Consider the following 15,166-nt stretch of genomic DNA (forward strand, 5'->3'; position numbering starts at 1 on the left):
CTAAGTCTCAAATTTCAAGTTATCCATTAAGTCACAGTTAAGAACATACCTGTAGTAACAGTGATTGGTTAAGCATTATCCACAAAGGTCTTCAAACCCCTTCCCAAGTGTCCCACTATTTAGAAATTATACTGCCCAGCAGCGTATGCATGCATTTTATGATCTTTACATTGCAAAATTATTTCATAAATTGTATGTTTGAAAGCTTCTATTCATGCCCTCAGGTTTTCTCATACAAACTGCACAGGCATTATAGAAACAGCATTCTTCCAGGTCAAGTACAAGGTTATTCTGAAAGCCAGATAAAACTCAGTACTTCCCACTCCACCATCAACACCGCCTCCCCCTCCCCCCCCCCCCAAAAAAAAAAAAAGTGCATTGAAGTATGTGGTATATGTATTATTGGAGGCCATCTTAAAGTCAGTTTTTCAAAGTTAAAGCTCAATACACTACATCATCATTTCAATTGAATTTTCTAAGAAGGGAAGCCTAAGGGGATTTCTTTGCTTTTAGCAATTAGCTAGAGCTGAGTTCTGTTATCTAAAATTTACCAACTCGCACTACAGAAATATTTTTTACATACCAACATGTATTAGTGTAATAGTTACAAGGCACTCTTAAAACTGCTTGAAGTAAGGCAGTCAGTACTGAGTCAGAGTTTCCAAGAAGAGGTCTAACACAACGTTAGTTTTCCTGAAGCTCAACAGCCCTCCTAAGAGCTCCACCAGCACAGGGTGCTAGACTTGCTCTGTTATTTTCCACTGAAATAATGCCTACAAATCCTAGTTAAACCCTGTCTCTGTTGTAGTGATACTGTTACATGAACAACCTGATGGTTCCCTTAGGGGTTATCAGCAAGTAACAAACTGTCTCCTCTGCAGATCATTCCTAGTTCTAGCAAGGGTATAAAACCCCTCAAGCTCTGCAACAAGCCTTTCATTCAGACTTCATACAGCCCCAGCATAAATGCTCTATGAGTCTGTGGAAAGGGAAGGATTGCATTCTGCAGTATTGTCAACTACTGTTTGCATTTAATGAGTAAGGTTTTACTCCTACTCACAGCAGCACCAAGGTATATGGGGCCAATTTATGTGGTTAGGCAAACATGGCACAGGAATACAGCTGATACCTGACACCAGGTGCTGCTCCACAACTGCTCTTTGCAGCAGCTATTCAGGGACTACTTCTCTGACCTCTAGGGTCAAGAGCAAATACTGCATTAGCAATATCCTCTGCCAACACCTCTACTGCATTCTCCATCCCAGAAGTGGTTTGCTTGTTGGGCTATTACTGTACTTTATCATACCATAGATTATGTTTACCCTAAACATAGGCTACACCTCTGAGAATAAAGTTGAACATTACCACAAAAAACAATCCTTGCCTTCTACTGTGGTACATGCCATGCTCTGTATGACCTGAAGAGCAAAACAGCATATCTCATGAAAGCCTCAGAGCAGATATGATTAGAATGCTCACCGCAGCCCCTCCACAGGAATGATAGCTGGCAAGTGCTTCTCACAGGGATAAAAACATGCAAGTTTAGACTATTTATCACTTAAAATCAACAGCTACTTGCAACTTGACATAATGCCAGTGCTGTCATGCCAGGATAGCTTTGTTTGGTACAAGTACCTTTGTTTTCAAAGGTGACATGGAAATTAACACCTTTACCAAGTTTAAATAAGACACTGGCTGCCTGTATTACATATACAAAGTTTTACTATTATTCCAAGAATGACTTGCGAAAGTAGAGAATGTTTCACCTGCTAAGAATCAATTTTGACTCATAAAAAAACCTTTATTCTCCTCAAAGAAAAATGATAACTTCCACTGAGCAGCAGGGATCAAACAGTACAACTAATTACACTTCTCAGCTTTTTGCTACCACAGGACAGCTCAGTTACTGTGACCAGCATTTCCTTCTGATATCCACCAGAAATGGATCAATAGCCAGGATTAACAGCAAGTCACTTCAAGGTCTGACTCTAGCTTTGAGCCTTGAAGCAGAGTCTTCTATGCTCATACTGAAGGAAATGCACAGACATTCACTAAGTTCCATGTACATTGAGCCAAGTGCATTTGTCTGTAGTGCCGGTCTATGACGACTTTGCCTCTCCCTGTTTAAGATTCCACACCACAGCAAGGCCCTTCTTATGATCTTCCAGGCCACTGTGTGTTCAATTCCACAAAGAATCTAGTTAAAGCATTACTGGGCATCAGTCTTCTTGCTTCTCATCCTTAGGAAACATTCACTTTTCAGCTACTACCATCTGTTCCACTTTCCCTTCCAGTTTGTCAGCCATTGGTGGTGTCTGGAGGGCCAGACTTCCAGAAATGCCAATCCTGTAAGACAAGCGAATAAGCATTACTGTTTAGTTTGCTCAGTACAAAGGCAGAAAAATAGTTCCTCCAAGCTACTTACTGCTTGCTCTGGATAATTTACAGTCATGTCCAAATCTGTAAAAAAAAGCCTTGCTAACAACACAGAATATGGATTGAAGGAAGATGGGGCAAGAAAGCATCTCAAATGCAGCCTGGCTAGATTTTGAACTACTGTTTACAGAAAAGTCACTAAAAGGACTAGGAGAATGCTTACCATCTTTAGGCTACACTTCAAACACTACTAATTTTTAGATTCTTGCCAAATTCACTCTAAGGACCAGATCACATAAAGACACCTGAGCATGCAGTTCTGAGAACTACCTAGTCTATCACATCATGCAGGACAAAAGCTTGCATGACAGGAAGAGGCAAAGAATCTTACCAGTTTCCTCTGTAGAACTGCTAGCACTCCACATGTTTTCAGAACAGATAGCCTCCAGGGCTTAAGAACCAAGTCCAGTCCCTTCTCTACCAAGTCCAGGGAGGTTCTTCTGCATCAAGCTTTTGAAGAGATGAGTAAATCCTTTCACCTTCCTCAGATGAATTGCAGGCTGTTGATATCCTATGTAAGGACTGTACCAGGATTCCAGATTCATCTTCTATTTGCAGGAGGAAGTCACTTTTGTCTCACAGCAAGACTGAGGCAAGGTCTGGTATTCCATCTGTGACTGTGTTCAACCACTACCATTCCCTCAGAGATATTTCAAGCCAACATCTGACTGCAGAACCAGTTTCGCAAAACTGGTGGGGTACAGGTGTGTTACCAGGTAGGCTGACTCAGGGAATACATGTGTGAGCTTGGGTGCATATCAGCATTATGCTGATATGCTATCAGCATAATCCTAAAGCTGAAGGCAGTATAGTGGTAGACTCCTCAATCAGCTGGGACTTCTATGGTATTTGAAGGCACATGAACAAGGAAACTACAGTAAAGTTGTGTGGGAATTGTTGTGAAGTTTTATTAAAATTCAGGATTTCACTGTAGTAAAATTTATCAGCAACAAGACATTCTACTGCACAAGGAAGTTCAGGGCTACACACTCAATGGATTTTTCGTATTACCAGCAGAAGCGTTCATTCAGTAAGTTCAAGCAACAGTTCAGAAGATGAACTGTAAGATGAGCTAACCACCCTTTTGTGTTATACTTGACGGGTTACAGTAACAGCAACTCACCTCATCGTACAGGCGAGAACACACGATGTTACTGTACTTCCAGAATTCCGCCCAGAAGTCTGAGAAGGATTCCACCGACCATTGGTATAAATCATTGTAGTTGGCTAAAAGTAATAGATATCTGTTAGCGTTATGCAGAGAATTACAGGAACATAGACAAACTACAGTTAGAGATGCCCTGGACCAAGAAAAATTGTGGCTAAAAATTAGTAAGGTAAGATGGGGTTAGTCACTTCTGTTTGTGGTAGCTTCACTCTGATAGGCAGCTAACCTCCACTACAACCACCTTTCTCACTCCCCCTCCTCAAAAGAGCAAGATGAAAAAATACAATGGAAAAGGGCTCAAGTGTCAAGATAGGAACAGGGAGATCACCACTAGTTACCACCACAGGCAAAACAGATTCAACATAGGGAAATTAATGTGATATATTGCTGATAACAGATGAGAGCAACGAGAAGCTAAAAGCAAACGAAAACCACCTTCCCCCCTGCATCCATCCTCCTCTACCTCCTCCCACTGAGGAGCTCATGGGAGCAGGGAACTGGGGCTGCTCCCCTCCCCATGCTCTCCCCTGCATCACTCACAGCTTGGCTCTGCACAGCACTGGGTTCCTTTGGAGCCCCACCTGGCCTGGGGCAGCTGCTGGGCTCTGCTCAGAGGCACCCCCACAGGCCCCTTGCTACCAGATCCTTGCTACAAAGACCAATGCAGTGCTCAAGGCAAGTGACTACAGCATCAACAGGAAGCCTGGTTGGACACTTGAACAGATGGCATCATTTCACCCAACTGCTTCACAAGCCACTTGCCACCAAAGAGGCAGGAACCTTTCCTAAGAGCTCAGTGCTGTATCTACTGCCTTCAGTGAGGGCAGCAGGACAGAGTCCTGCTCACTGACACCTCTGTTCCGTGTCCTGTGGCTCCATACAGCAGGAGAAACTGGTCTCCCCAGCAAGCAACACTTGCTGCATAGTTCTCATCCAGAAAAAAGACCACAGATGGCGTGGTGTCAGATTAGATACACTAACAGCACTATTACAAAGCAAGAAAACAGTATTCCTCAACAAATAAGGGGTCTGACAGATCTAATCTTTCATCCTAAAGTAACATATCTCATGTGAGACAAAACAAGATGTTTACTAGCTACATGTTATAACCATGAGGCGGCATTAAAAGCAGTGCAACAAGTAGTTTAAGTTTTACATGACAGACAGATGAAGTAACCTGAAGAATGCATACCCCCCCCCAAAAAAAAAAACAAAACACAATTCAAGCTGAGATTCAGAATCAGTATCCAAAACACTGAAATTCTGTCTGTGAAGCACTGCAGGTGCTGAAAGGTATAAATAACTAAGGCACATTCCTCATTACCATCTTAAATGGCTTGCAAATGTCATGTCCATGCTGCCTGAAGTTGTGCCAACTGCCAAATTAACTACAAGTATCTGCTACCGGTGACAGTAGTAGCAGTAGTAACAGTTCCCTGCTCTGCCAATGGTTTTATTTGATGCTTTCAGCTAAACCAGCTGAAGTCATTTTCTCCAACTATCGTGGGCTTGTCATCCTGTTATACACCCAACTGCTTGACAAAAAGTCATCTTTGTCTCCTTCCCACAAGCACACTTCCAGCTTTTTTTTTTTTCCTAAACATTCAGACCATCCCTGTGCCATTATTGACACTCAGTCACTACTGCTGTTCCCCTACCCAGTCTGTCCCTTCTACACCTTATTCCACTCATTCTTTTCCATCAATGTCAGATTTCTCCCCAGAAATTGACATTGCAGTTCAGACTTGACATGGAAGCAAAAACTTCTCCAGAACTCAGTTTTTACATACTTATTGCCTCCATCTCAGCCTCCTTACATCCTGTTTGTTTTTGTTTTTTTTTTTTTTAAACACTCCACCCAAGTTACTCTTCATTATTCTATGCATTGCACATGAGCTGGGGACAAACTTTGCCAAAAGAAACTAATCTCTCATCTCTTCCTTCAAAAGGAAATTATAAAGCATGCTCCAAACCTTAAGTGCTACAAGCTACAGCCACCTCTGATGTGGTTTCTTATATGAACAGCTTGTTCTATGTCATCTATACATTCTGTCCCTAAGTGAGCTTCAGCATCCAAGTCCTTCAGGGCACAGACCTGTTATTCAGTAATCAAGCACTGCATCTCCTTGCTACATTTTCAGGCTTGGATGAAGCTATGCTGTTGAAAGGGTTATATTGCCCTTAGCTCTCCAAAGTCCACATCTTGCTGTTACATAAAGAACCCATTCTTAGCTGCTGAATAGCACACAGACCAGCAAACATCGGCTCAGATCTAATGGAAGTTGACAGAAGTTCCTATATGCACACAAATCCATTTTGAATTGATAGCCACATCAAAGTGGAGTGAATGAAAGAATCCTAGTTGTTTCAGCTTTAAGTGCATGCAGCCTATCTGAACCTGCATTGGATCATCATCTGACTACCTGTTGTGACAGTGCAACTCAAGAAATGGCTTTTCAGACATGAAATGCTGCAGCACCAGACACATTGCCACTACTCCAGAACATCTCAGCTTACGTCACAGACATTAATACCAGACACACAAAAAGTGAGGACACTTGACACAACTGCTTCCTCCATGCTCATCCCTCAGCAGATGGATGATTACCTAAAGGCTCCCCAATCAACTTGGTGAGCAAGTGCTCAGGTAGAACAGCCAGCATAAAGCAAGCTGGTGAGAACTGGAGAGCTTGACCCCAACACGGTCATGCTTCTGTGTGAGCCCACATAACCAGCACCTCCTGATATGCAGCTCCTGCCTGTGATCACTGAAACTGAAGAGCACCAAGCAATTCAGGCTGGGAGACCTCTCTGTGGGCCTAACCCCCCACTCAAAGCAGGGCTAAATTCAAAGTCGTCAGATTACTAACTTAAGCCAGAGGACTAAACACCTATCCACAGTGGATAGAGCATGCTGGAAGAGCATGAAGCAGAGCTTTAAGTCAAAGAGCTCAAACAGACACGCAGAAGGAAACCACTCCCATCACCTCACCATGCTCCGCTCCCCAGGGTGTTCACGGGAGTCAAATCAAGACACCCCCTCCACAACCAGCGGTGAGCTCTCACACTTCAGCTCTCAAAGCTCCACGTGAAGACTCCCGGTGACCGCAGCCCCCAAACCCTCGCTCACCCCACACGGCCGCTCTTGTGGGAGCCCCACGAGGCCCTCTCCGAGCACAGGTGCTCACACCGCAGGTGCTGACAGCTCCTGTCGGGCCACTGGCCAGTAGCAGATAAGGTTGTTTGCCTTCTTTATCAGCTCCCACCTCCGGGATGCGGCGCCCGAGGCCTCGTCGCGGGGCACTGCAGAGCATCGCGCCCGCAGCCTGGACCGCTCGGGGCGCACCCTCCGACCCGGGGGGGTTCCGGGGAAGCGGATCCCGGCCAGGGGCTGCCCACCCAGCCGCCCGCCCGCCGCTCACCCAGGCGGAGCCCGCAGCTGCTGGCCACGGCGGCGCGGAACCGGTCCATGTGCGTGTTCCGCTTGGTGTCGGGCTCCCACATCACCTGCGACTCCATGATCTCGGTCTCCCACGACATGGCGGCGGCTGAGAGTGAGCGCAGGACAGCCGAGCAACCGAGGCCACCTTCCACACGGCCGCGCTCACCCACCCACACCCAACGCCGGCCCCAGCCACACCGTGTAGCCCCGGCCCCCGCCGCGGCCTTTAGGGGAGCGTAGCACCGCCCTTCCTCGTAACCTTCCGCGGAGAGAAAGGAGTGCGGGCAGCGCCCCGCCCGCTGAGGGGAGGGGCGTGCGGCCCCCGGGGGTCATGGACACCTCGCCCGCTGTTTTTTAATTCTCATTATGATTTTTCCACAGAGCGTTGGAGAAATCCTTCCTGAAAAGGGTCTTTGACCCAATAGTGAAGCAAGAAGCTTGTTTCTCCACAGCCTTCGTTTCCCTGGGGTTTCACAATGCTCCCTCCCGCAGCACTGGGCACTGGAGCCAGGTTTCTGTCAAACCTCGGGCCCTGCTCTTGGCGGTCGTGTGTTGAAACAGCCCACTACGGCCAAGTAGTGGGGCAGTGCAATACCTACCGTGGAAATCACGGAGCATATACATGCTCTTTATGTAATCATCTTTCAAGGTCACAATTTCCTTCGTGATTCTTAAAAGCCTTGAGAAATATGAAATTGATGGTAAATTGTATGGACATATGCTGTCAATACAAAGGTATGATACACATAGTAGATGGAACTGCACTTGCTGTAAACATCACTTAGGTTTTTGTGCTACTACTTTATTAAATTTGAAATTAATTAAATTTGAAAGCCATAGCAACATGATTTGACCACTCTTCCCAATCTTTATTTTCCTCGAGAAGAACCTCCCATGAAGCACATTTCTTAACAACTCCCTGCTGGGCCTGGAGAGGCTGCAGGTGGGATCAGGACATGGTGCCTACTGCTGTGCCCCTCAGCCCCGGCAGCACTCAGCAAGGCCACCAGCAGCGCAAGAACCGTAGCAAGTGAGGCCCTTAGGCTGCTCATCCCAGTGCCCAGGCCTTGGATACATCCCTGTTTCAACTGGATCTGGAGAGCCAAGACCTGAGGTGCTGAAAACAGCCTGCTCCATCCATGAGCGTGCCCGTGGGAAAAAAAAAAAAAAAAAAAATTAAATTTTTTTGCTTGTATAGTTGCAGAGGCACCCGTGGGGCCACAGAAGTGCCAACTGACACACGTGGGGCCTGGGACAGCCCTGTGGCTGGGGGGGCACTTCCTTCTGCAGCCCCCGCCGGAAGTCCAGGGCCACCAGAAGCGCCCTCAGCACTCCTCAGCACCCCTCAGCGCCCCCCAGAGACCCTTCAAGACCCCTCAACGCCCTTCTGGGTTTTTGCCCCCCTGCCCTCCAGAGCTCTCCGGGAGTCACGCCTACCCCGAACACCTGGCCAGCCCCTCACGGCCGAGGCAGAGGCGCTGACGGGCAGCTCAGAGGGCAGCCCGCCAACCGTCCACCCCCCATCGCCCCCTCCCGCCTGCCACCGCCCCCCAGGCGGCTCCGCGCTGCGGACGGATCCCGCGCGGTGCGACGCTGTCGGCGGTGATTGGCTGTCGCGCGCCTGGCCCCACATCAGCCCAGAGCCCGCTCTCCTCACGGCTAAGCTGGGCGCCAAAGAGCTGACACCAGGGGGAGCCAATCGGCGCAGGCGTTTGACAAGCCCTCTTCTCGGATGGCCAATGAGGTGCCGGATCAGAAGGAGGTGCGCCAAATCGGAGGGGAGCTCTCAGCCTTTGCTCGGCGGGCGGGTGTGTGGGGGGGTGTACCTGCCTGGTTTCCCTCAGCGCTGAGAAGAGCCAGGCACGCACCTGGGGGTACCGATTTTATTCGTTTTAAGCTCAACAAGTGACAGCAAAACAGCGGCTTTCCCCACCCAAAGTAACCTATGCATCTAAAAAGAAAATGTGGAGCTAAATCACTTGAGAAGGGACCCCAAAATTCCCCTCCCTGAGATGGAAAAGATGTATTTTAAAACTGACACAATTTCTGGTCAAGGAGACATAGGCACACTGGCAATTTTGTGATAAAATTTACGTTTTAGGAAAGCTCAGCAGCCCTCTTGCTTCATGAACAGCAGTTTTACTGCTCTGTCTTTATGTAGAGTCATTTGTGCCCCTGTGTTCCTTGCCACCAGTCCACTTTTTCCTTATCCAACTTGTTTTTTCTTCTTTCAAGAGTGACTAGAAAAATGGGAAGAAAAGGGAAGGAAAATGAAACAAGCCTTTCACAAGAAGATGGGGAAAGCAGTGGAAAGCAGTGGATTAGGAGGAAAGCAGTGACTACTAAAAATAGTTTGGAGACTAGATTAGAGTAGCTAGGGGAAAGTAGCCTGAATAAGATTAACTGGAATTCACCATTTTCAAATCTTTAAAATCTTCACTTTATATCTAATAATAGTAATAATAGGTTATAAATTAAATCACATTTTCTGCTCTACGCTAGATTAAGGACCCTTCAAAAGACATTTCAGAAATGATTAGCAGTGATGATGATGACAGTACTACCTCATTTGTGGTCTCTAAGGTAACTAAATTGCAGTCAATCTATGAAATTAAAGCAAGTGATAAAATCACTGTGTGTTAACAGTTTTGTAATAATACCTCATGGCAAACTATCCTGTGTTCTCAGGATGAGCCCACACCTGCATTAGGAAATCTGAAGATGTCAGAAAGTTTTACAAACCCCCTTATTCAGAACAGCTACCAGCTGGTTAATACGTCTGTAGAAGAATGAGAAACTTTTGGTTCACTTGGCATCCTTGATCTCTGCAGCCTCCGAATGGTGTCAGAAGTACAAGTAACCAGAATCAAAATCAAAAGTATTTGCAGAGAGGACAGAATAATAATAATTAAAAAAGAAAAAAAAATCAAGAAAAGACTCACAGAGATAACATCAAAGCATTAATAAAAAAGGCCCAAGAAGACAAGAGGTCATAAAGTGATCAGTTATGGCAAATTGAGGCTTTGAGATGAAGTAAAGATGGAAAAGTAAGGGTCATTGAGGTTAAGGATTTGTCCACCACAACACCACTTGTATTTCTTAAAGGCTATAACAATTTATTTCTTAAAAAGAGAAAACTCTATGATGTGACAAAACTTTGACATCTCAATTTATTCCCAAACCATTTCAGAATGTTGTCAAATCTCTATATCTGAAGAAGACAATTTACACAGTCTCCAGATCAGGAAAACACGGAAGTATTTTCTGTTGAGGGATTTTTGAAAGAGCAAAAATCCCATGGCTTGCTGTAGCTGAGCAAACCAAGCTACCAGGGCAACTATGAGAAGTTCCCATGACAGTGTTCCCACATCGCCCAATTGAGGAATTTAGAAAAATATTGTTACCAGCAGCTGGCTTCAAGGACAAGGTCTATGTGACTGCTAATCACAAGGGGGTTGTTTTCTTGCAGATGGGGTTGTTTTCTTGTAGTTGTTTGTCTCAGTGCTTTTGACCAATAATCTTGTGTGAAATACTGTCCACCCCTGTTAAGTTCACTATAAAAGTTAGGCTATTCGGGCAATAAAATGGAGCATGATCTGACTCTACTGGTGTCTGTCGTGCTTTTGGCTGTGCTTCCTGCAACAATTTTCATAATTCTTTTGTGTAGTGAGACCCTCAGGAGAGGATCTTTCTAGAAGCCTCACAGTTGTCCTAATAAAAAGTTCATTGTGGTTAAAGAAAAATGAGATCAATATTTCATTTCATGATGCAATGTATTCTTTGAGCAGACATGATCTCATTTATTTAAACAAGAGAAAGGTGAAATACTGCATAATTTCATAAGAGCTGTGGATATGGTGAGGTGAATTTATCTGAAATAGGCTCATTGAGACAGGTCAGGAAATCAATTACATACCAGGGAAGACTCCAAAATTATCCTGACCTTCTACGAAGGACAACCATGAGCACAGATTTCCAAAGGTAACCACTAAAATAGACCTCCAAGCCTCTGTGAAGAGTGGATGGAAAGAAACAACAAAAGCTTTTCAGAAGTGGTTACGAGGGGGAACCCACAATGAAAACTCATGCAGACAAATAGGAACTGTCCCAGATTCTCAGAAACAAAACTTGTTGGACCAAAAACAGCGCAAGAGGATCCAGAGAAGGCCATGCCAACTGGAAGCAAATAGAAGAATTATAACTGGCACCAAAAACAACATCACGTTACAGGTGTGGTTGTGTACCACAAGGTTCTTTACATGCAAGAAACACCCCCGAAGTGGACATCTTGTGCTAGGAGTCAAGGCAGAGCATGACACTGAGGGCAGATAACCAGAGATCTCGTAAGAACCTCAAAAATACCTGTCATCGGTTACGAACTCATTTTGGAAGAGTAGGAGATAGATGTCAGAATATACACGAGTGTTAACAGATCTGCAATTTGGGGACTATCTTAAAAGAGAATGGAAATACCCTCTATAAATATATAAAGAATCTATATCCTACCAAAATCAATTAAGAGCCTAAGTACCTTCCTGGATCTGAGCCAACCCTTTCAGGGGCAATTATAAATAAATGTTAAAAGGTCCAGGCCATTCTACTAAATGTGAAAATAAGTGTTTTGGCCAGACTAAAAGCAGGATAAAGGCAATAATCAAGAAATCTATATTCTAGATGTCTTCACAACTGCTTGGTAATCACGCTTAGGCTCAGCTATGAGGTTGAAGCACCAAGGACACTGGGTGCAGTATCAAATAGAGATACATGTACATGGAGTTAACCCAGCAACTGGAAGAGCCACAGGGTTGTAGTGGGTTTACGTGGCAAGGTTTTGGTAGCAGGGGGCCATAGGGGTGGTTTCTGTGAGAAAGATCTAGAAGCTGCCCCATGTTTGGGAAGGGCCCCATTGTTTTCCAGAGCTGAGCCAATAAGAGATGTTGTTTTGCGCCTCTGTGAGAGCATATTTAAGACAGGGAAAAAAACGCTGCACCACACAGCAGCTGGGAGAGTGAAGGGAGTGAGGAACGCCACCAAGGTCAGTGTAGAAGGAGGGGGAGAGGTGCTCCATGCGCCGGAGCAGAAGTCCCCTGCGGCCTGTGGTGAGGACCATGGTGAAGCAGGATGTCCCCCTGCAGCCCAGGGAGTACCACGGTGGAGCAGGGTTCCACGCTGCAGCCCGTGGAGGAGACCACGGTGGAGCAGGTGGCCCTGCACCGATGGAGGCTGCCGCCTGTGGAAGACCCCTGCCGGAGCAGATTCCAGGCCGGACCTGTAGCCCGTGGAGAGGAGCCCACGCAGGAGCAGGTGACCTGGCAGGAGCTGCTGCCCGTGGGGGACCCAGGTTGGAGCAGTTTTCTCCTGAGGGATGGACCCCGTGGTACAGACCCATATCTGGAGCATTTCTGGAAGAGCTGCTGCCTGTGGGAAGCCCACGCCAGATCAATTCATCAAGGACTGTATCCCGTGGGTGGGACCCCACAGCACAGGGGACGAGAGTGACCGAGAAGGAGCGGCAGAGGAGTGGTGTAGACTGACCATAACCCCCATTCCCCCATTCCCCTGCACTGCTCGGGGGGAGGAGGTGGAAGAGGGTGGATGGGGGGGAAGGTGCTTTTGGTTTCTTTCCTTTGTTTCTCACTTCTCTCGCTTGTTAGTAATAGGCAATAAATCTTACTATCTATCTTCTTATGCCGAGTCTGTTTTGCCCGTTACAATAATTATTGCGTGATTTTCTCATCCTTATCTCAACCCTTGAGCCCTTTTCACATATTTTCTCCCCATTCCTCTTTGAGGAGGGGGAGTGAGAGAGCGGCTGTGGTGGAGCTCGGCTGCCCACTCGAGCGGAACCACGGCAAGGGTGTACCCTAACTCTGTGGCAACTCCCCAGGAAGGGGCAGGGGGCAGCAGAGGTCTGCCCGGTGGAGCATCACAGTGTCAGGATTCCCCCATGCCTTCAATTTACTGTTGGTCAATTTAGCAAACATTTTCTGCCCCAGCTTGTTGCAGAATCTACATTTCAACCCTAAATGTTATAAATGAGGTCTCAAGTCAGTCTGAATTTTTTAATATTTATAAAACAAATGTTTCTAAAAGGTATAAAAGCTATAAAAGCTATAAAAGGTATAAAAGGCAAGTAAACAGCGCTGGGTGTGCGGGGAGTCTACGCTCCACCAACACACACACACGAACATCAAACATTCTAAATACATGTATACAGAACATTGCTTTCCATAATAACCCGAGTATGCCTATACATACGTACAATCAGGATAGGTAACAAACAATCCTTTAAGTTCCATAACTTAACAGTCTCCATTTTCCATTCTTCGGGCCTTATGTATCCCGTTCTTCCCAGATTGAAGAAAAACATGTCCATCTCCTTGTGAAGGCCAAGAGGCCTGGGTCAAAAGGCACGTCCAGGTCAGCAGGGGGCGTAACAGCAAAAGCCTTCGATGGCTGTAGCAGCAGAGGGGCTGATGGCATAGCAGTCGGATCAGTAAAGGAGCCCGCAGCTCCCTCACTGTCTGGCAAACCACATGTTTCTGACTGTGGTCCCACACGGCTCTTTAAGGCCTCAGAGACTGCTCGCCAGGTGCCGAGCAATCCCACTGCAACCTTGTCGTTTTTAGTTGCAGAGTGCCACACCTTGACCTCAGTTTGGTCCCATATTTCAGGCTCATAAACTGTCCGATTGTTAATAAGGAGAATAAGCTGTAAGGTTACCAGGACAGTCTCTGTTCCTAAGGACATACGATTCCCCATAATGCACAACTGCTTACCAGCGAGAGGCAGTTGTGTGCACAGGTCCGCTTCTCTCAGCTCGAGCTTCTCTCCAGCTCCGGTGCACCTATTTCCAGCGACTTTCTGTACGAGCTTCTCTGAGCGGTTTGCTGAGTTTGGCCAAACCTGTCTTCGTGAGGCAATCAATGTGCCTGCTCCCGTCCTGGTCTCCATTCTGCCAGCCTGTTCCTCTTCACTTCTTTTTCCTGCTTCTTTATTGATGTAACTTCATCGTGCTGCCTTCTTTTTTATCTTGAGGGCATGTTCCCCTCTTATACCCTTCTCTCCACAGCAGTTCTTTTCAAAACAACTTTTCACTGGTCAATCAACTTTGAATGTAACAACAACAGCAAACACACAGAAACATCCATGCCTTAACAGCTGGAGAACAAGAGAACCAGATGGAGAACAAGAAACCCCAGGCTGCATGGAGTCTCCTGAACCACCCTTCTTTGTTCCCTCTAAACTCTTTTATATTCCTGATGGCCGCCTAATCGCCTAATCGTTAAGAGTCTAATGTTATCTCAATCACGGGGTTTTCCAACCCCCATGGCCACATTCCTAAATCTCCCCCTTCTGTATTAATATCAACCATTTTCTCGACACAAATTACCACTCCATATATAACACTAAAGATCCTTTTTATTTTTATTATTTATTTTTTATTGCCATCAATGTGTTCCTATCTTGTCTAAGTCTGGCTCCTGTCAATTAACAATGAATCAAAATGTGCCACAAAGCCCACAAAATACTTTTGTAACTCAAGGGGATACTTCACTCTGCTAACATCCTGGTTTCACTACCCAGAAGGAGCGGATAACTTTGTCTAATCTATACTTGCCAGCTGGTCTTTTGTTGGTCTGGTTACTCAGGGAGGATCATCATAAAACCTGACAGAAGAGGGAGTCACGCATTTAAGTGCTTTCAGCATTACATCTGAGTAAAAGTGTCTCGAGAGTGAAGGACACAAGAGTCATCCAGAACCCCCGATCTGAAGTTAAAAGTATTGAAAAGACAAGATGTCATTTTTTTGGCATTAGGCCTATAATATTCCCTTTGTTTTTTGGGGACTGCACATGGGAGTGTCCTTGGAGAGTGATATTCAAATTGGAAAGGCAGCTCACTGTACTCTGGAGATTGTGACAAGTCCCAAGAGCCCAGACAGATAGGATCTTTGGGAGGAGAGGACTGGGTGGGCCAAGACGTTGATCATGAGTCAGCAATGTGCCCTTGCAGTGAGGCCAACAGCATTCTGGGCTGCTTTAGCAAGAGCACAACCAGAAGGTCATGGGAAGGGATCCTGCCCCTTGGTTTGGCACTTGTCAGACCACAGCTGGAGC

The 15,166-nt window shown here is 46.1% G+C and overlaps 1 protein-coding gene and 1 long non-coding RNA gene across 3 annotated transcripts in view; both read right to left on the reverse strand.

Moving 5' to 3' along the window:
- Positions 1-7,309, reverse strand: part of AACS (acetoacetyl-CoA synthetase) — a 45,851-nt gene extending 38,542 nt beyond the window's left edge. The window contains exons 1-2 of one of the 2 annotated variants that reach the window (XM_027469897.3): positions 7,027-7,309; positions 3,560-3,663 (exon numbers count right to left, since the gene is read on the reverse strand). In XM_027469897.3, the coding sequence (XP_027325698.1) occupies positions 3,560-3,663; positions 7,027-7,144 (222 nt within the window). In that variant the 5' untranslated portion in view covers positions 7,145-7,309. The remainder of the gene's footprint in view (positions 1-3,559; positions 3,664-7,026) is intronic. The other variant, XM_027469896.3, reaches the window with a different exon arrangement.
- On the reverse strand, positions 1,777-3,553 carry LOC106016531 (uncharacterized). The gene is made up of 2 exons (XR_001189332.3): positions 2,768-3,553; positions 1,777-2,346 (listed from the first exon to the last, which is right to left on the reverse strand). It is a non-coding gene; the product is annotated as an uncharacterized lncRNA (long non-coding RNA).
- Positions 7,310-15,166: the final 7,857 nt, after the last annotated feature.

Source organism: Anas platyrhynchos, chromosome 16, assembly GCF_047663525.1.
Source record: "Anas platyrhynchos isolate ZD024472 breed Pekin duck chromosome 16, IASCAAS_PekinDuck_T2T, whole genome shotgun sequence".
NCBI classification, from domain to species: Eukaryota; Metazoa; Chordata; class Aves; order Anseriformes; family Anatidae; genus Anas; species Anas platyrhynchos.